The sequence below is a fragment of the Sciurus vulgaris genome (genome assembly GCF_902686455.1).
Source record: "Sciurus vulgaris genome assembly, chromosome: 1".
Lineage (NCBI taxonomy): Eukaryota > Metazoa > Chordata > Mammalia > Rodentia > Sciuridae > Sciurus > Sciurus vulgaris.
The window spans coordinates 98,524,751-98,551,907 of record NC_136461.1 but is presented as its reverse complement, the minus strand read 5'-3'; the positions used below and the strand labels follow the sequence as shown (position 1 = coordinate 98,551,907).

Below are 27,157 nucleotides of genomic sequence, written 5' to 3'. Positions count from 1 at the left end.
TGCAGTCCACGCTGTGTTTAGCGGGTAGAATAGGGAAATCTACGAGGGTTGTCTGGGGCAGGGGATTCCACGGCCTGGGCCTGGAGACACCAGGGACACTCCTCCCTTTCCCCACTCCTGCCCAGCTGGCTTGCTGGCTACAGAGCTGTGCCTTTCGTGGTACCTCAAGGGTTATGGGCTAGTGGTATTGAGACTAGCGCGGGGGTGGGGTGGGGGGGAAAACAAAACAAAACAAAAAAACTCTCCCCAAGTTGTTGGGACTTCATAGCCCCAGAGAGAAAGGAGGAGGAATTTCAAAACGTAACTAATGAATTTCCCGCCAACATTGACAGGCGGGAGCTGAGCCAGATTTCTTTAATTTGGAAAATTAAAAGACATGCGACGCTTCATGCCCCGGAGTCAGCTGCAGCGAATTCACTCCAGTTAGACTTACTTTCGGGTTTGGGTAGGGAGAAGAGTTGGATGGGAACGAAGGGGATGGAGGAAGGTGGAGAGGAGGGAGTAGGAGACGGCCAGTGTCTCCCATTGTGCCACCAGCTGAACACCCGGGACAGGTTCACGGAGAGAATGACTTAACTGGTTGACACCTGCCGACGCCCCCGCGCGCGTCCGCCAGGCCAGCTCCGACACAAACACACGCACGTGCGCCCCGCCCCCGCCGCGCGCACGCGCCCCGAGGCTCCGGCGGCGGCGACGGGCGCGCGCGCGGTGCTCGCTGCCCCCACGCTGCTCCCTCGGCTCGGATCGCGGCGCCTCCCGCTTCCCTCACCGCTCCACGCCAGGCCCGGGGACCCGGAGGCAGCGGCAGTGCTTGGTGGGCTCCGGCGGGCACAGCGGTCGAGGCGGCAGCGCAGGGGAGCAGAGCGGGGACCGGCAAGTCCCCTGGAGGCGATGTTGCCAGGCGCGGGCCCCTGCCTAAAGCGGGTGCGGTGACAGGCAGGCCAGTGAGGCGCCGCCGGGGGAGGCCGCGACGGAGCTCCCGGACTGGCCATGGGCTGAGACGCATCTTCGCTGAGCAGGTGAAGTAACCAAAGGTCCTGGGGTTGTGGGGAGACCGCCCGGGGACCCTCAACCCCATCAGGACGCGCCCTGCCCAGTAGGATGCCCTGTTGACCTTCCTTCAGCTCCTCCCAAAGGCCCTGCTGACTCCACCTCCGAACCCCACCGAGTGCAATCCCAGTGACCCCTAACAGCCCAGGGCATCCTGTGCATACCCCTGCCCTACACCCGTGACCCCAGCCCAGCAGGCCCTTTTTCATTTACCCTGGTATTTTGAGCCCATTGCCTGTCTATACAGTGCTTGGGAACCCAACATCTCTTCCTTTCTCTTCTAGCCCAATGCGGGTGGGGGCAGAACTGGGTGGGAAAAGTGGGAGTGGTGGTTCTTGGCTCCAGAGTCCCTGGTGACCACAAAATCTGTCCCCTTTCTCTAAAGCCTGTAGTGAAAGTGACCCTTCTGTACCCCACCAGAACATGCCGGGGTGACTCCCTCCCAGATCCTCTTTGTGGCCTTCCCGGCCCTCTCTAGTGACGCTATGCAACCCCAGCTTGACCTGCGAGGCCTCTGGCTCCTGCTGTTATCCTTGTTCCTGCTCCTCTTTGAGGTGGCCAGAGCTGGACGACCTGTGGTTAGCTGTCCAACTGCCTGCCTGTGTGCCAGCAACATCCTCAGCTGCTCCAAGCAGCAGCTCCCCAATGTGCCCCACTCCTTGCCCAGCTACACTGCACACCTGGACCTCAGCCACAACAACCTGAGTCGCCTGCGAGCGGAGTGGACCCCCACACCCCTGACCCACCTGCACTCCCTGCTGCTGAGCCACAATCACCTGAACTTCATCTCCTCTGAGGCCTTCTCCCCGGTACCCAACTTGCGCTACCTGGACCTCTCCTCCAACCATTTGCGAACACTGGACGAGTTTCTGTTCAGCGAATTGCAAGCACTGGAGGTGCTGCTGCTCTACAATAACCACATTGTGGCAGTGGACCGCTATGCCTTTGATGACATGGCCCAGCTGCAGAAACTCTACTTGAGCCAGAACCAGATTTCCCGTTTCCCTCTGGAACTGGTCAAGGAAGGAGCCAAGCTACCCAAACTAACACTCCTGGATCTCTCCTCCAACAAGCTGAAGAACTTGCCGTTGACTGACTTGCAGAAGCTGCCAGCATGGATCAAGAATGGACTGTACCTCCATAACAACCCCTTACAATGTGACTGCGAGCTCTACCAGCTCTTTTCACACTGGCAGTACCGGCAGCTGAGTTCGGTGATGGACTTTCAGGAGGATCTATACTGCATGAGTTCCAAGAAGCTGCACAATGTCTTCAACTTGAGTTTCCTCAACTGCAGTGAGTACAAGGAGAGTGCCTGGGAGGCTCACCTGGGTGACACCTTGACCATCAAGTGTGACACCAAGCAGCAGGGGATGACCAAGGTGTGGATGACACCAAGCAATGAACGGGTGCTAGATGAGATGGCCAATGGCACAGTGACAGTGTCCAAGGATGGCAGTCTTCATTTCCATCAAGTGCAGGTTGAGGATGGGGGTGTATATACCTGCTATGCCATGGGGGAGACTTTCAATGAGACACTGTCTGTGGAGTTGAAAGTGTATAACTTCACCTTGCACGGACACCATGACACCCTCAACACAGCCTACACCACCCTAGTGGGTTGTATTCTCAGTGTGGTCCTGGTCCTCATATACCTGTACCTCACTCCCTGCCGCTGCTGGTGCCGGGGTGTAGAGAAGCCTTCCAGCCATCAAGGAGACAGCCTCAGCTCTTCCATGCTCAGTACTACACCCAACCACGATCCTATGGCTGGTGGGGACAAAGATGATGGTTTTGACCGGCGGGTAGCCTTCCTGGAACCTGCTGGACCTGGGCAGGGTCAAAATGGCAAGCTCAAACCAGGAAACACCCTGCCAGTGCCCGAGGCAACAGGCAAGGGCCAACGAAGGATGTCAGATCCAGAATCAGTCAGCTCGGTCTTCTCTGATACACCCATTGTGGTGTGAGCAGGATAGGTTTGTGGGGAGATTCTGCCCCAGGAGAGGTAATGCACCCCTGAAGGATATGAGGGGATGGAAGAGAGGGCTGGCTGCCCAAGGGAGTGGGTTCCTCCTGACCTCCAGGGAATTGGTCAAGGGTACAACAGCAGGCAAGATTCCAATGAGGGTGTGGCTGCCGCGAGTTTCAAATATGGATATATTAATCCTCAGGCAAATGCTACACCCCTTCCCAAAGCCCTGGCAATTCTCAGTGTGGCAGAGGAAGAGGAGGGTGTCAGAGCTGGATGGGAATAAGGAAGGGGTAAGGGGAAAAGCACATTCCCTAAACTTTTTTGAGGTCATCCCTAGCTCCTTAAGAGAAAAACATTTGAAAAACAATATTTTTTTCTGTCTCTTCCCACCCACACCTATGAAGTTGTGTGTGTTGGGGGAGCCTCCACAGGAGCCATACTGGGAAAGCTGCAGTATCTTCTTTGGTCAGGAAGTCACACTTCACAGCTGGGGAATTGAAAACCTTTGGAAAATGAGTCAGGAAAAGGCTGAGACCTGGATCCGTGGCACTCCCCATAGCGCTGTGAGACTTCCCACTGAAGTCATCTTCTTTCCCCCTGAGCCCTGGGTGGATGGATCTTTGCAGGAGCCTGGCCTGTCACCTGCTCGTTATGGTAGCAATGTGGGTTGTGGTATCTGTGCCTTGTCCAGAGACTAGTGGCACAGACACCTGTACAGCATGAACTAACGGATCCCCGTCACAGAAATAGGTGCCAGCACAAAATTTGTAGATGGGGTGGGCTTCAGATAGGGTAATTCCTTGGATGGGGAAAGCCTCAGTTAATATTTGATTTCCAGCATGTGTGTATCAGACCAGGTTGGGAGCTGCTGGAGGCAGAGCATTTATGGATGCCTGCCCCAGATGTGATCTGTGGGCCCACTCTCACTAGAAGAATGAGGGTAAACCAGCCTCTATAATGTAGCAGCCAGCTGGACCTACCTGATTTTCTGTGTATGCCATCTCTTCATTCAGTCTCCTTATCCAGCTCAGGCAGGATTCTGAGTTTTCCCTAAAATGCTGCTCTGCAAAGGGAGGAGTCTAGGAAAGTCTGGCCCCAGCCAGGAGAGACTGGGCTTGAGATAGAGGGGACCCAGTATGTATCTCCTCAAATGTTGACAAGGCTACCTCGCTCCTTTCAGAGATCTCCTGCTGCAAAACCAAAGCATGAGGTTTTGTCATCTGAGGGGTTTGGAATTGGGTGGTCTCTGTCCCAGAATGTAGTTTGAAGTGCAGCTCAGGTGTCTGCCCTCCAGAAGGCTGCAGGCAGTCCTGCAGCAGAGGCAATCAGTGGTACTAAACTTCCAGAAGGGAAGTTCTGCCACCCCATTCCTCTCAGCCAGTGGTCTCTGCAGTTGTGGTTGTCAGTCCAGAGGAACATAAAACAACAAATCCATTAGGTTCCATCCAGGGTTGCAGAATACTTTGGGTATGGAGATGACTGCTCCTTTAACTTCTCCCTTTGACCATATCGCAGGTCCGGGAGGTGGTGGTTCTGAGCTTTGGCAGGGGGATGAGCAAGGCAAAGGTGAAAATGTTCTCTAACGTTGGTCTTTATCAGTGTCTCTTCTCTTCTGTGTTTCCTGTCCATTGGAAGTTCTCCAGGTCTTCGAGTTTTCTGACCTGCTTTTTAGGTTCCAAGAGGTGTTATTTACCTGAGGGTGAGGGCTGCTTGCTAGGAGGGCCTGACTCATACACTGCCTATTAAGATGGGGAAGGGGACTGGAAGTCAACATCATCTTGTCTGTTCCTGGGATCTCAAGGCTGCTGTCCATCCTTTAGTAATATCCTAGTTTTGTCAAGAGAGAGGTGCAGCAATTTCCCTCAAGTAGTTGCATGCTCATAGGTATGCATGCTCATAGGTATGCATGCACACCAGCACCTTGACCTCCACCAGGACAGTGAACCTGTAGTCCCCACTAATTGTCTACACCTATGTGCATAACATCATGCACACAATTTTCTTGTGCTGTAGGAGAGACGGTGACCACGCCAGGCTCCTCAAATACACAAACTTGTACTTTAATTTCTGGACTCCCTGTATCTTCACTCATATCTCCATGGCTCTGAATCACTTCCTTGCAAAGGCTGGAGTTAGGGGGACTAAGGTTGAAGACCTTGGGAAAAGGGTGATGGGGCACTAGCTGGTTCTTCAGACTCCTCAGAAGCTTCCACAGAGACAACATATTAGGTGTTAAGCTAGAATCAGGACAGTGAAGGGCCCAGGAGGAAAACTGGCAGAGGGCCAAGCAGCTGTGACTTGCTGTTCCTTTTAACTGCCCTGATAAGACAAGAGTAGAGAAGGAAAGCTGTCTGGTTATATTCTAGGGCTCTAACTCTTTAAAGTGAATGTCAAATGACGCAAGCCTTCTGGGGCATTTTAGCTGAGCTTCCGAGGACTAGGAGGGCCCTTTTCTTCCTAAGCCCTACTGTGCAGCTCTGAGTCTCCCTATTATACCCACTAGTTTGACTCCTAATTTGAGACACCTGGAAGATGTACCTGTATGCATCACCAAGAAGTTTAATTGATTATCTTCTTGCAGTGGTTTCAGTTGATAGAACTCAAAGGTAGCTGTCTACTTGGGTAATTGAATACTCAGTATAGGTAAGTTTCCTAGAACTCTGGGTAGAAAACTGCCAGGTATGGTTATAAGAAAAGGATGAGAGATTACCTCCTCCCCTCACCCTCTCCTGCACCCATAAACCAGACATGTCTTCCCAGGAAGCAGGTGTCCCTGGAGACAGAATATGATAGGGCTCTACAATCTGTCTATGTAATCATTTGTGATCTTTTTTCTTTGCCTGTATTTGTGCACCTCCCCCCCCCCCCCACACACACACACAGAGGGGCCTGGAGAAGGTACACCCTAGCTGGGAAGAGCAAAGCCAACTGATTCCAGTTTTGTGTGTCTTCTGACCTCTGTACTTCCTTCTTTTATGTTCAGGACCCTGTTGCTCCTACTTGTGTACACCCAGGGTGGCAAACCTCAGAGCCTCTGGACTCTGAAAACTAGACAATGACGATTAAACCTGGCTTGAGTCTCTGTTCTGGAATAGTCTATGGCTGGTTTATTTATCTTTTCAGCCTGTGGATGAGATTCACTGTACCTCAGAAGGATGTGGCTTGTTTGGGGAAAGTCTTTAAATGCTGTTGTAAGGACATAGGTAAAACCTTGTAGGCATTAAGAAAGACTAGGGGGAGCCAGACATGATGGCACATGCCTGTAATCCCAGTAACTTCGGAGACTGAGGAAGGAGGATTGCAAATTTGAGGCCATCCTCAGTCATTGCTTCCAATGGACATAGCAAGACCCAGTCTCAAAAAAATAAATGCATAAAAAGAACTGGGGCTGTACCTCAGTGGTAAAGCCCCCCTGAATTCAATCCCCAGTAACAACAACAACAAAAAGACTAGGGGTCAGCAAACTTTCTGTAACAAGTTACATAGTAAATATTTTTTTGTAGGCCACATACTCTGATATACCTCATAGTCTGTTATGCTACTATAGTGGGAAAGCATCTACAGACACTAATGCATGGTGTGGTTCTGTTCCAATGTATTAGTCAATTTGCTGCTGCTATAATAAAATACCCAAGGCTGAATATTTTACAAAGAAAAGAGATTTATTTAGCTCACAGTATTGGAGGATGAAACTCTAAGATCAGATGACTCCATCATCTTGTCCTCTGACGAGGTCCTCATGGTAGACAGCATCACAGTAGTGCAAATATAGGTAGAAGAGATCATGTCATGAGACAGAAAGCCAGAGAGATTCAGGGGCAGGCTTGGCTCTTTTTATAAAACTTGTTTTTGTGGGAACTAACTGGGGTCTCTTCTGAGGGCAATGCCCCCCCAATGATCTAATTCCCACTAGGTCCCACCTTTTAAAGTTTCCCCCACCTCTCAACACCACACTTGGGACCAAGTTTCCAGCACATGAACGTTTGGGGGACATACTCAAACCATAACCATACCATGGTATCCAATAAAACTTTATGGACACTGAAATTTTAATTATAATTTTTTTTTTTTAGTTTTTCAACCATTTAAAAATGCAAAAACTATATCCAGTGGCTCAGAGACCACTCAAAACTAGGCAGTGGGCTGGTTTGACCAGCAGACCATAGCTTGCCAAACTGAGATTTTCAAAAGAAATGTCACTAAAGCTTCAGATGGCAAGAGTTTAGAAATCCCATTACCTGGACTAAGATTATCTAATTGAAGATTTCCTGGGTCTCTGCAGTCTAGAATGAGCTTACTATCAGTACCATAGGAAAATGTTTGGATTGAGTTTTTTTAAATGGTAGAAAACTCATTTTCACAATTTTTTTTTATTATCAGCATATTTTCATGTTGCAATTGGTAGCCATCTTAATTAGAGTAAAGGTGTATTCATCTAATGGTCAGGTTAGTTAGTACTCATTGACAGTTTGGTATGTCCTGGGCATTGCATGGATGAAAGAATGCAGTCCTCACTTTATTGATACAGACATAGCCTATCCAAAACTGGACTGGATTCTAAACTCTAACCAGGCAAATTCTTTGGCTAGTCTCTGAATGCTTCTGGAAGGGGACTATCATGTCCAAAGGGGGAGAAGACATGTTATAAGGAAAAAAGAATTAGCGCCTGTAATCCCAGCAGCTCTGGAGGCTGAGGCAGGAGGTTTGTGAATTCAAAGTAAGACTCAACAACTTAGGCCCTAAGCAACTCAGTGAGAACTTCTCTGAATAAAATATTAAAAAGAGCTGAGGATATGGCTTAGTGGTTAAGTGCCCCTGGGTTCAGTCCCTGGTACCAAAAAGATGAAATAATAAATTTTAAAAATCAATTTGTATAATTACACATTTTCTTATATTTATAAAATCCTAATCATTGTCTGGAAAGTTGTCTTTTTTACTTCAGAAGGAACAGTAAGAGCTGGTGAATCCCCAGTACAAGAAAGAAAGAAAAAAAAAAAAAAAAGCCAGTGAGAGAGAGAGAGAGAGAGAGAGAGAGAGAGAGAGAGAGACCGACCTGAGATGCCTCTCCCAACCAGCCACATCAGACACATCAGCCTTATCAGTGAGTGAAATGACAGTTGTTGGCATCAGAGCTCTCCCATAGTCCACACATATATAGTGTTTCATCTTTGCAAAGCAGTCTTTGCTCTGGCTGACAGGTGGCCAAGAGGATGAAGCTAGTAAAGAGAACAGGCTGGAAGACACTAAGAGTTCTTCCCTCTACTGCTGGCCTGTGCCAAGCCTGGTCTCTGAACCTGAGTTTTGACACCTCTCTCCATTACTTGAAGGAAATCTATTTATCTTTTCAACCCTTCTTGCGGGCCCCACCTCCAAGCCACAAGAAGTTCCCTAGATCCTGGCCATAGGTGTGATTTTGTCTGCCTTGCCTTGCAGCACTTTCCCCTGTTCCTCTTGAGTAGCACTTCTGGAGCCTAGGGGAAGCTAATTAGTAACAGCTGCCTTTTAGAACAGAAAATGAGAGTTCAAAGTATGGGCCAGCTTAGTCTTTCCTCCACCTGGTCTCTCAACTCCTCCCCTTTTTGTATTTGTTATCACTTGTCTCCCAGGAAACCAGTGGTGCCGCTTCTCTTTCCCTATCCACCTGGCAGAAAGGGCTCAGGCCCCTGTGGTAGGACTGCTGGCTTTTCTGGTCATGCTGCAGTGATTCTATGCTGGGTGTGTTCTCTCCTATGGCTTAAGAGAAAGATAAAGCAGCTGCCAATCAAGCTCCTTCATTAGGCTTATCCACTGAATGGCAGAAGATATCAAATGGTAAAGACACTGAGACCTACCCTGAGGTCTTCCAGTCTCCGTCATGGTTATTGTCCTTGGAGACCAGAGGGCATGGAACCATGGTCTGAGAGAACTATATTCAGCGAGCCAGGACATGGAGCCCTGTGGTGGGACTTCCAGATGCCTTCTGGCACTATCACACATAGGCAAAAAATCACTGCCCCCAAATCTGGGGGTGGGTATGTGTATGTGTACATGTGCCCACAGTTGTGGGGACTGGAATTTGACAAGTATCTCTGCTGCTTTTTCCTCACCTCCCTCCACTCCCTCTCTTGGTCCTAGTTTGCTTTTGGTATGGGCCTAAGCAGAAACAAGCATCCTTAGGATTCACTGTAAAAGCCAGGCGTGATGGTGCACACACCTGTAATTCTAGCTGCCCAGGAGGCTGAGGCAGGAGGATTGCAAGTTCAAAGCCAGCCTCAGCAACTTAGCAAGGCCCTAAGCAACTCAGTGAGACCCTGTCTCTAAATATTAAAAAAAAGGGATGGGGGTATGACTCAGGGGTTAAGTGGCCCTGGGTTCAATCCCTAGTACCAAACAAACAAACAAACAAACAAAAAACACTGTGAGGAAACTGGGAATCTACTTTCAAGATAGGAGCATTAGGGGGCCATACATGTATACTCCATGAGACAATGGTTGACTCCTCTGATAACACAGAATAGCCTGAAGTGGTTCCTTAATCTCCTTCTAAGAGAGGTTAGAAACTCATCTGGGGGGCATGGGTGTAGACTAGTGGTAGCATGCTCATATAGCATGTATGTGGCCCTGTGTTCAATCCCCAGCACTGCAAAAAAACTGAAAACAACTCATCTGGGAAATCCTAACAACAGCAGGTAGATTAGAAATGGACTGTTATTCTCTGACCACCTTGGTGATTAGTCAAGCCTTCTGGATGGTGGTGGGGAGTTGTCCCACTGGAGGTAATTTGTGTCTGCTTTAGCATAGTTCAGTGCTGAAACTTCTTCAATCACCCTCAGGGGCAATTCTGGGGCATAACCTTCCCACTCTTCAGCTTCTGTCTTCTTTATGCCTATGCTGGAGAGAATGGCTGAGGCTAATGCCCTTAATGCCTGACTAGTATTTCATTCTTGGATCCCAAGACAGAAAAAACAATCCAGATAAAAACCAAATATTCGAGCCTTCATGATGCTGTTGCTCCTGTGTCTCTGTATCCACTCCAGGCAGATTGCTGCTGTTCTCAGACAAATGAAATGGAAAAGTATCCTTCCTCTAATTTAAAATTTAAACAGAACTGCTTTCATGCTGCGTGTGTGTGTTGATTCCAATAAAGCATTCTGAGGAGGAGGATACCATGATCCTGCTTGTAGAACCTGAAACGGAAGGGAAACCAAACCACCGGCCCCTGAAGCCATGTCCCTTACAGTTCTATATCCTCAGTGTCTAGCCTGAGGGCCTGAGGCTACAGAGTGTTGGGGTAGCAGCATGGTGTTCACTACTACTGCTCCTCCTCTTACTGGCTTGTGTGCCCACTTTTCCCTCTGAAGGGCAGAAATAGGAAGGAAAGATTTAGATAGACTTGTGACCAGCAACTCCTGAGTAAGACCAGCTCTAGGCACTTCTAGTTAAACCCAGGGGGCAATTATACTGACACACAGATTTGCAGTCAGCCCCACTTAGGGCAAAGCTCACAAGTCATGGCCTTGAAGGCATTTCTGGCAGTAGTGGGTAAGAGCTAGAAGGAAGAAATGTGTCTGTGTGCTCTTACAGTGGTCAGCACAACCTCTCTGAGACTTGGGTCCCCCAAGCATCATTATCTCCAACTGTTAACAGCCTCCCTAGGAAGCGATAAGGACCAGAGCCAGGCTTAGTGAAAAGAGAAAAGGACAAGAACATAGTAATACCACCTATTTACATTTTGTTTAACACTTTGAACTTTCCAATGACTGTTAACATTCATTTTCTCATCTAACCCCACAACATCCTTGTGAGGCAGGTCAAGTAGCCAGCGATTTACCCACAGCCACACCAGTATTAGGGGCTGAGTTAATCATACAGCAGCTTTCCCAGCTCCTAGGCCAATGCACCTTTTGTTTCATGACACACAGACTCTTTATGCCAGCCAGACACAGGAGCATCAGGGGCACTGAACCAGAAGCCTCCCTACTCCCTAAGCTTGCAGAGGGGCACCAGAAAAGCTGCAGTTGGGGTATCCAGATCCAGGGTCCCATGGAGGCCAAGCAGGGAAAACAGAAGGGCAGGAGTACTAGAGGTTCAGGGTCCTCAGCACTGCCACCACCAGTCTCAGCTAAGCATACACTGCTTATGACATATACTGACCTTTCTCAGGAGCTTGGGCCTTCCTAGTTTACTGAGCAGACTCAGTGCTGCTCCAGAGAAGAGAAGCCTCAAGGTACAGCTAGGAGGCAAGACGCCTAACTCCCTCCTCTCCCACAGTGCCTTCCCATTCTGTTACATCCTGTAGCCCAAGAAGAGGGGGAAGGTGAGGGCTGGCTGACTCAGCCTGCAAGTGCTTAGAGATCTGGAGCTGAAAGGCCCCAGCACCATTCAGCTAATGATTATTATTAACTCTGAACAGGCCTTGGCACAGCAGCCAGCTGGCTCTGGGAGGATGCCTGGATTTCCCACAGTTAGGTCTAGAAAACAAGACCTACGGCAGCCATGGATCAGGGCAGCAGGGTGGGACAATGAGAAAGGCCCAGCAGGTCAGTGTCAGGGAGTGGGGAAGGGTGATCTGCCTTGTGAGGGGGTAAGGAGAAGGCACAGACTGGCAGGTGATAGCAGTCTGTCTTGGATGGAGCTGACAGCCAAGGTGAGGCTGGAAGACTGCCTTAAACGCAGAACTCCTGCCATTCAATACCACCCCCAGTCCCGGTGGAGCTCATGGGAAGTGGTGGTTATAGGAATGATGGGGACTTAGGAGGGGTATGCAAACCCAGAACAGTAATCCCATTACCGTTTGCATTTGTATACAAAACCATCTATATTTCTAATGTCCTCAAGGTTGAGTCTGAATATAATCAAACTTGGAACACTATCAAACATGGAATCAGGACTTAGTGAACCCAATATGGAAATTTGTGCAAATGATAATTTAAAAAATTTTAATCTGAGCACCCTGGCTTTTCTTTAAAAAAGCAAAATAGGCTGACTACTAGCAGCTTTCCCTAGTCAAGGAACAAGGGCAAAAGGGCAACCGTTTGCTTCTCCCCTGAGCCCTCTGCCTGCTGCTGAGGAGCACAGCTAGTGCCCCAGACAAGAGCAAGAAAGGCAAGATACAGAAAGGCAGGGGAACAGAGGGTGCAGGGAGGAGGGAGCACACTGCCAGGAGACACAGGCAGCCGGCAGCCACTGAGATCCCAGCTGGAGGACAAGTGCCCTGGCACTGAGTTCTCATGGCTGTCCAGCTGCTGCCCCAGGATGTGAGGGCAGGTGGTGATGAAGGGAGAAATGGGAAGATGGGAGGGAAGTCCCCCCCGCCCCAATCTAGCCTAACAGAGAGAAGGACTCCTCCTGGTGACCTTTTCCCTATACTGTAGTCAGGCCAGCTAAGCAGGAGGAAATGACCTGTGTCCTCATCTTCTTTGCCCTGCCCCTGCCCTCCAGGCCCACTGGTCAGAGAGACAACAGCTGGGTCCCGTCCTTCTGCAGAATATATATGACTCCTTTCCTCCCAGGGCTGGGAATAGACATCAGATGGCACAGCCCACGCAAACTGCCGGCTGTCAGCACGCCTGCCCGCCCGCCCACCAGCCCCCGCACCACCTGGGAGGAGGCAACACCTCAAGCAGGATTGGGCTTTCCAGCTTTGCCTGCTTGCTCTCAGAGCAAGCTGGTGAACCTTACCTGGCCCTCCCATAGATAGGGTGAGGCCCTCAGCACTGGTCATGATGAAGAAAAAAGAATCCCTGGATCAAAATGACCCTAGTTGAGAATCTCATTTCATACAGCCCAGGATTTCTTCCAAGTTCATATCATGTTGAATAGTTTGAGAGAGGAAAGAGGGTAATCAAAGAGACAGGACAAATCACCCTTTGTACAGCATGGGCCTCTCTTAGATGCTCAGTGTCTAGAGAGCTCCTAGGAGATGCCATCTCACCCAGGAGAAGTATAATGAGGACCACTGAGAGGAGACTTTTGCCCTTGCAGTCACCATTCCTTTGCTATTGAATCATACCAGCTTCTTGTTTCTGAGCCACCTGGATAGGAGGCTGGAGCATCCAAGATACTGACATCAAGGACCAGGCCTCTCCCTGGTCCTGGAAATTGAAGATTCAGTCCCTATAACTCAGGCCAACCAGTTTCCTGTGGGCTGTATCTCCCTGCATAATAGGCTGCATAGCAGCTTTCCTGGCTCAGCTGTATTCCATTCTTGCCATAATCTAGGGAGGTCCCATCTCTGACTGAGCCAGACCACAGCTAACCAGTCTGGCTTTTAGCCCTTACCACCAAGGGCAGCCTGGGGAACAACGTGCAAAAGGAACAAGGAGGGGTCTCTACAGAGAAGAGAGTCTAGCCCAACTGACACCAAATTCAGCCCCCTTTTGGGCCAAAGACAATTAAAGAAAACTTAGATGACTGACAAGGGGAGAGGCGAAACCAGTAAGACTTCATTTTCCTCAGATCACATTTCCTTGGCCCTTATTTTGTTCTAAAAGCTATGTGCTAAGGCAAAACCCTGAGTCTTAGGAACACAAGATGCTCAGGACTACTTTGCCCTGAGAGTAGATGTCAGGGGAAGGAGTACACCCAGGTTTTGCAGCCTAGATCCTGAGGTGGGCTGAAGGAAGTTCTCAGCTGAGCTAAGGTGCCCAACCAGGCATGGTTAAGCCAATGCACTTCTGCTACTCCAAAAACTTTAAAGTGACTCTAGTGCCTTTGCCATTTTGGAGTCCTCACTCGGGCCCCTTCTCACTACAGTGCCCAACCTCTGTTCCCTGATCCAGGGGACAAATCAGCATAGATTTCTGAAGGGCTGCAAGGGCTGACCTGCCCCTTCAGGATAGTAAAGGGAGAATTAATGTAAGAATTATATCCTGAGTCTGCTAAGTGGTCTACATGGTCCAGAGCTGGGAGGGGGTCCAGTGACATCAATCTGACAGACACTAAATATAAAGAGATGAAAGAAACTTAGAGATTGTTCAGAAACATTCACTTCATAGATGAGGTCCTGAGATATGGAACTTACCCACGGGTGTACAACAGAGCCAGAGGACAATAACCAAGACCCATGGGCTCTCTTCACTATATCACATTGCTTTCTTAAAAGGGGCCTAAATATTCATGGCTACCATTCATAACTTACAGGAACCCAACTCTTCATCAGGCACACAAGCAAGAAATCACCACCACCATCACCGCCACCACCTAATCTTCTGTTTCCCATCAAGAGTGAAGGCTTCAGGCTCAAGTTCTCCATTATACTTCCCCATTTTGGCTCACTGAGTCATCCCTCAATAGCAGCCACTTGGGTTTCTGCAGCCCCTGGCCCAGTCATGAAGTGTAAAACCCCAACCACTTCTGAAGGGGGTCCTTTGAAGGTCACCAAGGAATGACTGAAATCCAAGGCAAGTATTCCAACCAGATTCAGAGTCCGGAGGCACTCACATTTCCATTTTCTTCCTTGGCAAGTAGGAGCTGGAGATCTGGTGCATGATCACCAGGGCTGGGTAGAGGGACAGTGCCAGGCACAGGTACCAGGCTGCACCTTTGATCTGGGCCTGGAACCACACTGAGTACATGCCCAGGAGCACTGTAACTGTAGCCATAAGGTAGACCACCAGTCCACATGTCAAATGGTAGAGCTTGAGGCGAGCCACCCTGGAGACCCTGGCTGCCCGGGGAAAAAGTAGGCAGAGCCCACATAGTGCCTGGCCGCCGGTGGCAAATAGTGTCAGCGCTCCTACCCAGCTGTGCCAGGATACCAGATGAGGCAGCTCACTGCGGATCTTGCTGGAGATGATGAAGCCCAGGCCCAGGGCAGCGCAGAGGATGGCTAGGGTCTGCTCTGCCCAGTGGAGCCAGATCCAGGCCTTTCGGGAACAGAAGAGGAACAGAGAATGCTCAGGTGAGAAGAGGAGGATGGCCTCAGTCATGAAGAGGCAGAACTGTGAACATAGGAGAGGGCCAGTGAGCCTCAGGTCTGGCTTGGAGGCCTGAGAAAAAGGAGGTGCTTTCATGTGCCCATGCAAAAAGGACAGAAAGTAGAGGCTAAAGAACTTCACCAAGACCTTCTGCCTCATAAGGTCAGCCTTGGAATAACTAAGAATCAGCATTTGAGTGCACATGTCATCATTCAGGCTGATAACCCTCTCCCATATCTTGACCAGTGGAACAGTCAAGATGTTAAACTTCCTTCTGACCTTTGGAGATAAGGGGGACAATAACTGGATAATGCCCATTCAAGTTCCTCCTTTCAGGCCTCATTGGAGAAATATGTTCCACATCCACCCATCCTTCTCAACCACCTGACACTTAACCTATGGCCCAACCCTCCATATTTCCCAATCCCATAGGTTGCAGGGAAAGATGAGGCTCTAGCTGTCTCCTCCACCTCTCCGTGTCTTAGAAAAGGCTAAGCCTTCTGAAACCTGGATCTTTCTCCAGAGGTGAAGCTAAGCTTATCCAAACAAATCAGCTGCAGATAGAAGTGCCCAAACTCACCGCCAAGGCCATGAATACAGGGTGCCAGGAGAAAAGACCTAAGAATCAAAGAGAAAAGGCTGATGGTTGGGCCCCATTGTTCCTGCCCCTGTGGATAGGTGGACCCCAAAGAATCTGGCCTCAGTGCAAAGGTCAGCATACCCATTTCCAAGCCTAATCAAGAATCAGGAACTCAGGGCAAAGTGAAGAGGCCAAAAGAGCCACCCTGAAAACACAAAACTTGGCCTGGGTTCCTCATTCGGCACCTCTCAGTTGTCAGTCCAGTCCTCAGCCTCCCTCCTTCACTGCATCCTTCATCAGGATGCATCTGTTCAATCGTCGGCCTTTTCCCCCAGAGCACCCAAAGTACCACCTTTCCAGGATTCCCCAGGCCCCGCCCACCAGGATCTTAAAATCCCACAGCGGCTCGCCCTTCCACTGCTCGTGGGGTACCCCACTCCAAATCTACCAGCGGGGTGCAGCGCTGCCCCTCCAGCATCTCGGCTCCGCCCCCTTCCGTGGCCCCGCCCCACACACTCACTGGTTCCTGGCCGGGACAGTGCAATCAGAAAGATGGTGAAGCCCAAAGCTACCAGGTGCGCCAAGATCCCACTGCCTCTCCGTAGCCAGCGGGTCAGTCTCGGCTCCCTCGCTGGAGCTGGAACCAGACCTACCTCAAAGGGCTGCATGGCCGTGCTGGGCCGGCCTGCACAGTCCAGCTGCCAGAGGCTTCTTCCGGGTTTGCAATCGCGGAGGCGGTGGCGGCTGCAGGAGAGGCTCCTCCCCCGGGACGCCGCCAGCAGTGCGGCAGAGGGGCGCACAGCGCCCTCTGGGGGTTGGGGGGGAAGCGTGTCTGCTCAGAGGGTCCGCTCCCCAGAGACAGGACAGCTCGCAGCCCAGCTTCTTTGTAGCTGTGTCTACAAGGGCCTGTATCGCAAGCAGCCCATGGAAATTACTTGTGTGGCAACTAATTTCCAGTGAAACCACTTGGTATGGTCACCCAAGAGTGTGAAACCCGTGTTTTGAGCAGGTTTCCAGAAGTACTGGATTGCCCTGGCTTCTCACTCTCTTACCATCTCCTCTTCTGGTTTGTTAAAGGAACAAGATTCCCCCCCCACCTCCCCCCCTGCCTAAAAGCAAGGAGAAATAAAAAGAAAGGAAAGGACAAGGGCAAAAAATAGTGCCTGTATGTTGTGAATTTGAAGAGCAAAGGCAGGAGATGCAAGTCTCATCCCCCATTTGCACAGTAGCTGTCCCCAGAGATACACGGAAGAACTAGGGCACTCCCAGTCCTTGCCGCCCCCACAACAGCTGCTCAGCCCTGAGGAAAAGGTGATCCTGAGCAACCAGGCCTCCCACACCTCAAGTTTTGCAAGTGATCTCCCTTTTCCCCCTCCTGTCTCTAAAAGATGTGGTCCAGCCCAAGGAGGCCTACCTAAGAGAGGCTTTACCAAGTCCTTATGAGAACACGCACAGGCCAGGAAGAAACAAAAACAGGCTGTCCAGTATAAATCGAGGACATCCTGAGAGCAATTCCTAACTCAGGTGAAGTTCCCTAAATGGTTGAGAAAATAAGGTTGCTGTCAGACACAATGGTACACACCTTTAATCCCATCTACTCAGGAGGCTGAGGTAGGAGGATTGTGACTCTGAGGTCAGTCTCAGCAATTTAGCAAGACCATATCTCAAAAGTAAAAAATAAAAAGAGCTGGGGATGTAGGTCTGGGGTAGAGCCTAGCATGCATGAAACCTTGGGTTCAATCCCCAGTATGAAAGAAAGAAAAGGAAAGGAAAAGAGGCTGCTGGTAGGAGGTGGGAAGGGAAGGAATAGCTGATGAAACAGGAATTATTTGAAAAGGGATGGAGACCTACAGCTGCTGAAAGTCCAGAAAAACACCATAACCCAGCTCCCACAGACTCAGGGCAAAGATCCAAGACTAGAGCCAGAGGAGTGGCTCCAGTTTTTCTTTCCAGTGGGACCGGAGAAGTCTCTGGTCGATTCAGGGGAGCCTGCTCACTCAGACACATGCCCATCATCCTATCTGGAAAAGACTCCCCAGTGATAGAAACTCCAGACATCGTGTGTGCGCGTGCACGCGCGTGTGTGTGTGTGTATAAAATACACTTTTTTGCAGGCAAATACCTGGAGGTGGATTCTGGTTACCTATCATCTCAGCCTCCTGGGGTGTGGTTGGGGACAATAAGGATACTCATTTGCTACATTGTTTTTCTTCCTTTTCTATGTTTCTGTTTTTATATTTTCTTAGCAGCAACAGAACAGGGAGTCAGTCTTGAGGTATTTTAAAGAGGTTTTTTTTTTTTTTTTTCTTAAAAAAAAATAATATAAAGTTATAAAAAGCGGCAGCAGCCTGGGGCCCGGATCTGGAAGGGAGGAGGTGCTGGCGGCTCCATTGCAGTGGGCAGGCACTTTCTTGTTAATGGGCTTTTGACTGTAGGAAGACAAGAGGCAAGAGACAGGATCAGGGTGGGGGCCTACCAGTTGTCCTACCCAGTGAACTGGGACTACCAAAGGGCTAACTCTTCATTTCCTTCTGCTGGTCTGGTAAGTCAAACAGAGCAAGGGCAATGCGAATGCCAGTTCAACAAGGGTGGCCTGGAAGTGAGGCTGGAGAACACATATGGACATGTGTGCGCGCACAAGCACACACACACACACACACACACACACACACACACACTCACATTAGGACCACAAGAGCTGTCAAATGTGCTCTCCTATGGGTGTTAGGGAAGTTAGTATGCATCTGGCCCATGCTAAACAGGGATAGCATCTCCCTGTCCCACCTCCCATGGGACCCTCCTGGCAGAGATCCATGGATAGACCAAAACAGATTATTCCAGAGCTTTCATTAGAAAAGACAAAGAAACCTAGCTGCAGGCTTTCCTAGAAACCCTGGAGAACCTGCCTGTCACTATAGAATCTGGAGGTGGGCACATGTACGAGGTGGGCACTTATGCCTCTGTGGACCTTCAGTTGTGTCCTTGCCCTTCAATGCCCTAACACCTAAAGGAAGAACCAAGGAAGACCTGCCCACCCACCTGGCGGCTCAGCATGTTGGGCCACAGCTCAGGGACCCAAACTCCTTTTCCCTCAGAGGACAGAAGTACTTCCAGGCTCTGGAATGAGGGCCACAGGCAATTCAGAAAGAAATAGCCCTTTGATTACAGCAAAAACAAGAGGAGGTGCGCAGCACGTCCTGAGAATAAGGGAGAGGACTAAGGATAGGGAAACAATCCAGCAAAAGTGAGGGTTGCTTGCTAAGGGCTAACCTACCTCATTGTAAAGTAGATGGCTTAGGAACTCTTCCCCTTTCTTCGCATCCCTGCATGGTCATCTGCCTGGCACCTTCTCCATGTCAGGTACCCATTGTGTTCCCCACCTCAGCCCTCCTGACCCCTCTCTGCCATACTCTCTAGGGAACTGAGCTGGTACCTTCAGTGTAGAGCACTTCTCCTCAAAGGCCAGGGCCGGGCCTGGCTTCTTGCGGCGCACAGAGCAGGCCCCTTCAGAAGGGGCACCAGCCTGACAGTGCTTGGCCTTCACTGGCCGGCAGTAAGTGGCCAGGTTTTTCCGCTTCTTGGCTACCTCTTCCTCAGAGAGGCAGCTGGTTGGCAGGGCCTTGGCTGGGTGTCCAGCTGCTCCCCGGTTCTCCAGCTGAGAAGCCTTGACTGGTGTGGGAAGTTGATGAGGGGAACCCCGACAGTCCAGGGGCCCTGCCCGCTTTACTCTTGGCCCCACAGTCCCATTAAGCCCCATGCCTAGGGCTGTTTTAGTCTTGGCTGAGAGGCCCCGGCAGCCAGAGGGTTTGCCTTTTCCAGTGGGCTCCAGGATACATGTCCGTTTGAAAGTGGTGGGGCCAGGGGATAACTTCCGTTTTCGAGAAGGGGCCTCCACCTCTGCCCCATCCTTGCCTTTGGATGACTTGCTGGCCTTGGAAGGCGGCAGCTTGCTGAAGGATGGGGATGGTGTGTTGGCAGGCAGTGGTGAGGTGATGGCCTGGCTGCCGCCCATGCACTCCGCCTGGCTGCAAGCGGCTGCCACACTGGGGGAGCCTGCAGTGTAGCTGGGGACAAGGCTGTCCTTGGTGGGGGGCGTGGAAACTGGGCAGGCGGGTCTGGGGGGTGGGCCTGGAAGTCGGGGGCAGTTGCCCATAGAGGATGGGCTCAGGGGAGCAGATAAGGGGGAGGTGACAAGGTGGGATGGAGGTTCAACTGCCGGTGGGATCTTCCTGCAGTAAAAAGAGAGCCCCATTGTGACTGCCAAGCAAACGAGGGCCTCCCCAACACACACCAGTTTCTCTGCCCCACCTAGAAATGGTCAGCAGAGCCCCAGAGTTGCTGCCATCTGCTGGGAGACACTGGAATTGAGCGTTAGGAAGAAGGCTCAGGGAAATAAGTACTCAAACTGTACATAATATGTGAACTAGTGTGCAGACCCATGAACAACTGCATTTTAAGAGTTTACTTGGGCATCCCCTATCCTAAGTTACCCAAAAGGTACTGTAAGTCATGGCTAAGGGTCTAGATTCAACCCCAGATCACCCACCCATTCATGCCCTGCTCCAGGCTGCCAGATTCCCCATCCCCTTCATGCAAGTCTCCATTTGGGGTCTTCCTGGCAAACAGCCAAGGCACACTAAAGGGCATGTGTTAAAGATCTGGGTTTCTGAAGTTTTGCACACCAGGGCCTAAGACAGGATATTCCAGACCCAAGAAACTCACTTCCACATGTGTGAGCTGAGGTGCCTTTCCAGCATGGAGCTGAGTGCTGAGCAGAACCGGTCCAGCCGGCGGCTAAACACGTAGCATCCTGGGCTCACCAGCCGACTCCCAAAGGTGCAGAACTAGAGACAGAAGAAATATCGTGGTTGGTGGGGCCTGAGATACAGGGAGGGCATTTGTACATAAGATCTGACCTCCTCCCCATACTGTGGGCCAGAAGGACTGGCCATCCCCACCCCAGGCCCTACCCCAGGCCCTGCCCCAGGTCCTTACCGCCTGTGGCCGCGGGGGCCGGGTTGCATAATGGCAGTCAGGGGGGAGGTGGAGGTCCTCAGATGTCCCCTCCTCCTCACTCTCCTCGCTGGAGGCCTGGGCCCCACCCCGGGGCATGGGGAAGGGGAACAGGCCTGGGTCCCCATCACCACCACAGGGACCTTCATCATCCAACTCACTTTCAGAGGAGGCCCGGGACCTGGAAGGGCCAAAGGGGATGTGAGGGCAATGTGACTGGTGTGGGGTCAGGGTGGGGGTGTCCCTGAACCCACCAAATTCAAAAAGCCAGGACAGACACCCTGCTGGGCAACCAGAGGAAGAGGGAGGAGTATAAGAAGGGAGTATAAGAGCTCACAGAGTAAGAGACAAGAGCCCAGGGCCACAGCTCCCAGGGGATTCTCTTCCTAGCCCCTTCACTTCCCAGGCCCTGCCTCCTCAGGGGGAAAATCTGCTCCAGATTTGCTTCCTCCAGAAAATCTTCTGAGCTTAACTGCACCCAGCTCTGGTCAGCCCAGTCAACTCTCTCAACCCCCTTCTTGCATCACATATTCCTGTGAGCCTGTCTGGGAGCTGAGCCTGTGTTTCATGTCTGCCCCTCATGTTACAGGCAAAGAGGCATGTGTGTCTCCTTTGGTGAGGCAGGCTCTCCCCGGGATCCAGCACAGCCTCTGCACATGAAGGGGCCAGTGAATGAATACATGATAGGACTATTTCACTCAGGACCCTGACCCTTTCAGCTCCCCAATGAAAGTTTTGGCCCACTAGAAATAGCTGGGAAAATGTTCCTATCCTGGTATTGGATGTAGCACACCACAGAGAGGCTGGGGTATTGTGGTAGCCTGGGCAGGAAAAGGGGAGTCGCCTACTTCCACATCATTGCCAGGGGCTTACGTATCCTCCCCACAATCAGGGTGGAGTGAGCACATCTTGCAGGATACTTCCTGCACCTGTCTTCAGGGGTCCCTGGTGCCTTAGGGGCCAAGTATCCCCAGGTGAGGTGGGGGCTGGATCCTGGACATACCTGGGCAGTGCACAGTATGGGTAGGTCTGCTTGGTTCGAGCAGAGAAGGTGCTGCTGGCAGCAGCCACAGCTGCCACAGCCTGGATTGAGGACGAAGACTCCTGGGAGGGGCGCTCAAGTGCTGGCTCCTTGCGCCCTGGGCTCTTCTCCTTGGGAGATTCTCCTTTGCGGGAGTTGGCCTTCAGCTCTGCCACTAGCACATCAAAGTCCTTGGCCCGGCCCTGGACCTCCCGGCGCTGGTGTACAGAGTGGATCTAGAATACAGCAGGGTGGAGGGTGGGAAAGGGGTGTGAGCTGAGCAAGAGTGAAGGGCAGCAGTGTGCTCTGGCCTGGGCAAGCAGAGAAAGAGGAGTATGAGTGTGTTTTAGGTGTGTTTGTGTGTCCTTGTCTCATTCCCCTATGGGGTCAAAACCCTCCTTTGGGGTCAGGGAACCTGGAAGCCACTTCCTGCCTGCTGCTCCCACCTGTACCCACTGGGGGTTGGGGGGGTTCCTTTCCCCTTCCCAGCCTCATCCCTAGATAACATCTAAACTCCTCTCCTCACCCAGGCCCTGTGTCTGTGCTAGCCTCCCTCTCCATGCAATGGAAATGGGGATTACCTTGCAGGTCAGCAGGCGGGTACAGATCTTTTTGGTCTCTGGATTTATGACCCCACACTGCCTGTTGAGGTCGCACTCCTTCCCTGTGGGAAAAGTGGTTCCAGTGAGCATAAAGGGCATTTCTCGGAAGCCCATGGGAGAATCTGTCCTCTTCCTGCCAGGGGCCTGGGAAAGATATGACTCTAAGGCAGAAGAGCCTCCAGCCCTCAGGTGTGGGGATCCCCCCATGCAGGGAAACCCTTCAGGGTATTCAGATCTCTGCAGGGTGTGGGACCCATCCCTGCCCCCAGCCTAGGCACTCCTTTTGGAGATTTCAAGCCCAAGGCAGGGCAGCACATATTAAGAAGCAAAAGCAGCCACAAGAATCTAGATGTAAGAAAGGAGGTAACGATCAGCTGTCAAAGGAGAGGAGAGTAACTTCACCTGCTTGGATATAGGCAAGTGTCCTAGATTAGGAGACCTGGGCTATAGAAACTTTACTTGGATCAGGAGGTCAAGAGGTAACAGGGCTCCTGTACTCTATAAGCTATGATGATCAGGTCCAGGCATTCCTAACTTCCAACCCATCTGGCCCAGGGACAAAGCAGCCCAAAGGAGCCCCACAAGACCACAACTACTCACGAGCCATCTTGCGGTGGGTTTTGGGGGGCAGTCTGGCCCCACCAGGCTCCTTCTCTGGGGGATTGCCTTCGGCCCGGTGACTGGAACCCTCACCAGGGATTATCTCGATGCTCTCTCTGCCAGGAGGTTCTTTAGAAGGGAGAGCCATAGGGGTTTTTCCAGGGGAGTCCTTGGGGAGGCTGCCTGGCTGGCTGAGGAAAGCAGAGGGTGGGGCCACCCTGATTCCATGTCCATCGGGCTTCGGGAGACTGGACATCTTCTCCAGATTCACCACAGGCACGAAAAGGCTACACGTGGAGAGAGGGTATGGGCTGGGGGGTGGGGAGGCTAGGCCTGGGGCCTGGACCCTAGCCCAGAGCCATCTCCTTCCTGGCCCTGGAACTTGGGTGGGCTCCAGGAGGTGCTTCACATGGGAAAAGGGAAGCCCACATTGCCTGGAATATATGGGAGGGAGCTGCAGATAGGGTAGCTGCCTCCACTGGTGTCAACCCCTCCCTGGGTCAGGACTGGTCTTGGGTAGTCTCCAACCTCTTCTTACCAGAGGTTGTCCTTCTGGGTCTTCTCAGGAGGCTGGTGGCTGCGGCTCCGGGACCCCTGGCCCTTCTCCCTGGAGGAGGTTTTGGTAGAACCTGGGGCCCTACAAGCTGGGCCCTGACCATTCACTACATGGCATTTCTGAGAGCTGGCAGGGGCTGGAGGTGGGGGTGGGGCCCGGGTATAAAGCTTGCTGAGGGGCCCATGTCTTCTTTCTGTCACCAGGAGGTGGAGAGAGTAATCAAGGTAAGTGGTATCAACTGCCTCCTTCCCCAGCACCCTAACCTCCCCACAGACTCTCATTAGAGAATCTGAGTTTCCATAGCTTAGACTGTGAATTTGCCTCCTTCCCTTTTTCACCTTGAGCCATCAAACTCAGTATTTTAGATCCAGCTTTCTGAACCTCTTAACTCCACTGAATGCTAACTATTGTTTGAACAATGAACCCTACAAGCCGCCCCCCTCATCCTTCACAATGCTCTGGAGCTGTCCCCAGGTCCTTCGTATTCCAGAACTGTCCTCCATTACCCCATACGACCTCCCAACTGACCCTGTTCCCTGTTAAGAGTTCCCTGTTCCACCTTCCCCTTAGCTCCTCCCTGGGGCTCCTCTCACCGCAGTGCTTCTGGAAAGCTTGAGGCTTCACCACCTGGCTACAGTGGTTACACACAACCAGATAGAAGTCATCATGGGCAGGGCAGTGCCCGAAGATGGACATGTCTGCAATGACAGAAGCCCTTGTCACTGGGGCTGGGGAACCCAGGGTTCTCCTGTAGGATCTGAAAGCATTCCCACCCCACCACTGTGAAGGCACTTCGCCTCCCAACTGATGTGACAAGCTTTTTGTTAGATGCTCCCACTTCTAGATTTCAATCTAACCAATCCCAAAGTATATGGGCACCAATCACCTATAACCAGTATATTCAATGACAGGTCACAGGAGCCAGGGCAACTGACTGACTCAGATCTAAAAAATGAGGATCCCCAGACTTGCTGCTTCAAGCAGCTTCCTCCTGGGTATGGTGGAAGAGGGGAGGGTGGTCCTGTCTGCCCTGAGTTGCAGCCTTAATGTGTGCTGACTCCTACCTTCTTTAATGAGGGTCATAGCATCCAACTTCTTCATGTTTTTGCTACTCTCCTCCAGCTCAGCCCCTGGAGGAAAAACACAGCTCAGAAGTTCACCCCTTCCCAGATCTCTATCTCCTACCCAAGCAGGACCTGCAGTCCAGCACTGAGAAGCCCACTCTCCCTAAAGAGCTCCAGATACTCAGAACCACTAGGAGAATCTTTTAGTAGATCCTTTTCAAATGCCCATTTTTTTTCTTCACCTGCTAGCTTTGAAATGAGCTAGCCCCACTAAGAAGAATCCAACCACCTCTCTTATGGACCCTTCACTCCAAGGCATGGTTCAGGATTCTACTGCTGACTAGTCAGGTGATTGTGGGTAAATATCTCTTTCTGGGGTTCACTTCCTCACTTAAAACAGAAATGATCCTAAATTTTCTTCTGGAAATCTGAGTCCCTCCTTGAGATTTCTCACATGGGTCCTTTCTGTAACTCTGTGGCATCCCAGATACTCTCCCAGGCACCCACCTCCATAAACTCAATTTTGCTCCACCTGAGTTACCACAGCATTATCAACATTATACCCAGCTTCTCAGGTCCTGCCCTGAGAAAACGGTCAAAGACCAGAGAAACCACTAGGAGAATCTTTCAGTAGATCCTTTGGCATCTTCAAAGTCTCCTTGGTCAGTTACCAAGCCCCTCCCCTTCTTAGAGGGGCTTTGCTCAGGGCTGTCCTTGTACCTCAGTTTCTGGGTTAATGACAAAAACATCTTAGCTGTGCAAAGCAGCTCTTTCCCCATCCCCCTACCTTTCTCCTCCCCCCTCCCTCTTCTACATCCCCTCCCTGTCCCTTGGAAAAAAAAAAATCAATTCTGAGTCACCAAACCCATCTGACTCCATTTCCGGTTCTCAATGCACCCAGACCCTGACAATGGCCCCATCCTTGCCCACCCAGCATGGGCCACTTCCAGGGTGGCCTGTGCTCCCACTTAGGTCTGCTCTCTGATATCCATGAACAGATTTGCCCCTTTCTAAGATGCGAAGAATGTTGACAATCTTATATAATAATGTCTAGTCAAAGGGGTCGTGAGTTAGGCATTCAAGAGACAAGGGGCAGCTCCCACTCTTTTAAATCAGTTAAATCCAAGTGTAGGGAATGATGGATGGAAGGGAACTGGAGTCAGATGTCTCAGTGGAGAACAAGTGTCATTAGAGACCGCTCCATGAGGTTTCCTCCTCCACCCCTTCTCACTTGCAAACTTCTTCAGGGGTGTGATGCCTGCTGTCACCTCCAAAGGCCACGAGGCCAGGTGTTCTCTGGGGCTCAGAAGACAAAGATCAGAAGAAGGGGGTGTAGGCCCACTCACCAAAGGCACTCAAGGGCCTAGAGAAGGTGGGGGTGGGGGGTCAGGGGAAAGAGCCAAGAGGTAGGGCAAGAGACCTGGGAAAGGACAGAGGGCTGAAGGCAGGGATGGATGAACTGAAAGGGAGGGTGTGAGGGAGAATAGATGGATGGATGGACGAACTATGCGGAGGGGGCGGGGGTCCAGGAGGACTACAGCCGTCAGGCAAACGCCAAAAAGGAGCAGGAGATGTAGGGCAAAAGGCAATAGAACAAGAGCATGGGGAGGGGGGCACAGAAGTGGGGTGCGTGGGAAACACGTGGAGAGGACTGTTGCGGATGGAGACAGCTGGAGCAGGTGCACGAGGAGCGGAAGCTGGAGGCCAGCAGGCAAGAAGAAAGAAAAAGGCAAGTAAATCTGGAGGCAGGTAGTGGCACCGGCAGAGACAGAGGTGGGCAGGGTGGGCTGAGAGCGGTGAGCCGGCGCTAGGACCCGGAGGCGCGAAGGTAGCAGAGCGGGCGGGCACTAGGACCCGGCGGGTCCTTTGTTTGGGGGGCCGTGGAGCCGGACGGCGGCTCCAGTCGGCGGCTCCCCTCTGCTGGCGGGGGCCCGGAGGGGGGGAGGGGAGATGGTGATGGGGTCCCCGGACTCTAGGGTGGCTGTACTCACCATCAGCCGCAGGCAGGTCGGCCCGCTCCACCCACGAGCTCCAACTCTGTCCCGCGAAGTCATCGAGACTCGGCACCCGCCGCTCCAGAGCGGCCATTGCTGCCGCCGCGCGTTCACGCACCGCCATCACCGCCGCGGACGCGCGCCCGCCCGGCGCCGCCGCCGCGCGGCCCCCTCCCCGCTGCCCCGCCGCGGGCACGCCTCCCCTCTCCCCCTACCTTTCCAGTTCACTCTCTGCGCAAGCACAGCTCAGGTCGCCTGCCCCCTCCTCCTCCTCCTTCCCGCATAGCCTTCTGGGAAATGTAGTTCCGGCGGGGTGCTGTTGCCTACCGAGCTTGCCGCAAGAGCCCTTCCGAAATGCACGATTGCAGGCGGAATAGAAAAGACCAAAGCCCCAGGATCTCCTCTCCTAAATCTTGTGCACACATTCTCTGTACCACGAGCCACTGTCCCAAGCTCACTACACGCACACCCAACCCCAAACCTCTCTCTGCCCAAGAAGCCCCTCTAAGCAGTGCGTCCGCCGGCTGGTAGGCGCCCCTTCCCCGGCGGGCGACTACGAAGCGACTCCGCTCCCCCGTAGATCGAATAGGGTAGGTGCAGGGAGGTGGGCACTGTGAATCAGAAGGGCAAGGGGAGGGAGTCTGTAGGATGTGCTGAAGGACACAGGGGTTGGTGTGGGGGAGGGCCTCGGCCCCTGTGTAGTTCCTCCTCTGTGGGAAACCCCCGTTGCCCTGATGCAGAGCAGAGGATTGGAGTACCGTTGTCAGGGTTTGGGAGGACCTGGCTGAGCTGATCAAGATCACCTGTC

The 27,157-nt window shown here is 51.8% G+C and overlaps 3 protein-coding genes across 8 annotated transcripts; 1 reads left to right on the top strand and 2 right to left on the bottom strand.

Annotated features, from left to right (window-relative positions):
• Positions 1 to 644: 644 nt before the first annotated feature.
• On the top strand, positions 645 to 7,804 carry AMIGO1 (adhesion molecule with Ig like domain 1). 2 transcript variants are annotated; one of them, XM_079109877.1, is made up of 2 exons: positions 645 to 1,019; positions 1,436 to 7,804. In XM_079109877.1, exon 2 carries the CDS (start codon positions 1,536 to 1,538, stop codon positions 3,015 to 3,017), a length of 1,482 nt encoding a protein of 493 aa, XP_078966003.1. In that variant the 5' UTR covers positions 645 to 1,019; positions 1,436 to 1,535; the 3' UTR covers positions 3,018 to 7,804. The 2 variants fall into 2 exon arrangements, with proteins under 2 accessions (XP_078966003.1, XP_078966002.1); XM_079109876.1 differs by having other exon boundaries at positions 651 to 1,019; positions 1,471 to 7,804.
• Positions 7,805 to 14,255: 6,451 nt separating this feature from the next.
• Positions 14,256 to 16,371, bottom strand: CYB561D1 (cytochrome b561 family member D1). 3 transcript variants are annotated; one of them, XM_079109902.1, is made up of 3 exons: positions 16,020 to 16,371; positions 15,500 to 15,537; positions 14,256 to 14,868 (listed from the first exon to the last, which is right to left on the bottom strand). In XM_079109902.1, the coding sequence occupies exons 1-3, from the start codon at positions 16,165 to 16,167 to the stop codon at positions 14,440 to 14,442; spliced, it is 615 nt and encodes a 204-aa protein (XP_078966028.1). In that variant the 5' UTR covers positions 16,168 to 16,371; the 3' UTR covers positions 14,256 to 14,439. The 3 variants fall into 3 exon arrangements, with proteins under 3 accessions (XP_078966028.1, XP_078966027.1, XP_078966029.1); XM_079109901.1 differs by having other exon boundaries at positions 14,256 to 14,943; positions 16,020 to 16,369; XM_079109903.1 differs by having other exon boundaries at positions 14,256 to 14,943; positions 16,153 to 16,369.
• Positions 16,372 to 17,775: 1,404 nt separating this feature from the next.
• On the bottom strand, positions 17,776 to 26,520 carry ATXN7L2 (ataxin 7 like 2). Of its 3 annotated transcripts, XM_079125560.1 has the most exons (11): positions 26,347 to 26,520; positions 24,356 to 24,421; positions 23,885 to 23,989; positions 23,274 to 23,484; positions 22,736 to 23,022; positions 22,115 to 22,197; positions 21,516 to 21,769; positions 20,495 to 20,693; positions 20,222 to 20,343; positions 18,933 to 19,728; positions 17,776 to 17,928 (listed from the first exon to the last, which is right to left on the bottom strand). In XM_079125560.1, exons 1-11 carry the CDS (start codon positions 26,471 to 26,473, stop codon positions 17,914 to 17,916), a joined length of 2,265 nt encoding a protein of 754 aa, XP_078981686.1. In that variant the 5' UTR covers positions 26,474 to 26,520; the 3' UTR covers positions 17,776 to 17,913. The 3 variants fall into 3 exon arrangements, with proteins under 3 accessions (XP_078981686.1, XP_078981685.1, XP_078981687.1); XM_079125559.1 differs by lacking the exon at positions 17,776 to 17,928 and having other exon boundaries at positions 17,939 to 19,728; XM_079125561.1 differs by lacking the exons at positions 17,776 to 17,928; positions 23,885 to 23,989 and having other exon boundaries at positions 17,939 to 19,728.
• Between the last annotated feature and the right edge of the window lie 637 nt (positions 26,521 to 27,157).

Excerpts from the sequence above, each read along its gene's own strand:
- CYB561D1 (XM_079109901.1), bottom strand. The coding sequence starts at position 16,167 with ATGCAGCCCTTTGAGGTAGGTCTGGTTCCAGCTCCAGCGAGGGAGCCG. Across the intron at positions 15,538-16,019 it reads ACTGTCCCGGCCAGGAACCA|GTCTTTTCTCCTGGCACCCT; the intron begins GTGAGTGTGTGG and ends TTTGATTCTTAG. Across the intron at positions 14,944-15,499 it reads CTGTATTCATGGCCTTGGCG|TTCTGCCTCTTCATGACTGA; the intron begins GTGAGTTTGGGC and ends CTATGTTCACAG.
- ATXN7L2 (XM_079125559.1), bottom strand. The coding sequence starts at position 26,473 with ATGGCGGTGCGTGAACGCGCGGCGGCAGCAATGGCCGCTCTGGAGCGG. Across the intron at positions 23,485-23,884 it reads AGCTTTCCAGAAGCACTGCG|AAAGAAGACATGGGCCCCTC; the intron begins GTGAGAGGAGCC and ends TCCTGGTGACAG. Across the intron at positions 20,694-21,515 it reads CCATACTGTGCACTGCCCAG|GTCCCGGGCCTCCTCTGAAA; the intron begins GTATGTCCAGGA and ends TGGCCCTTCCAG.
- AMIGO1 (XM_079109877.1), top strand. The coding sequence starts at position 1,536 with ATGCAACCCCAGCTTGACCTGCGAGGCCTCTGGCTCCTGCTGTTATCC.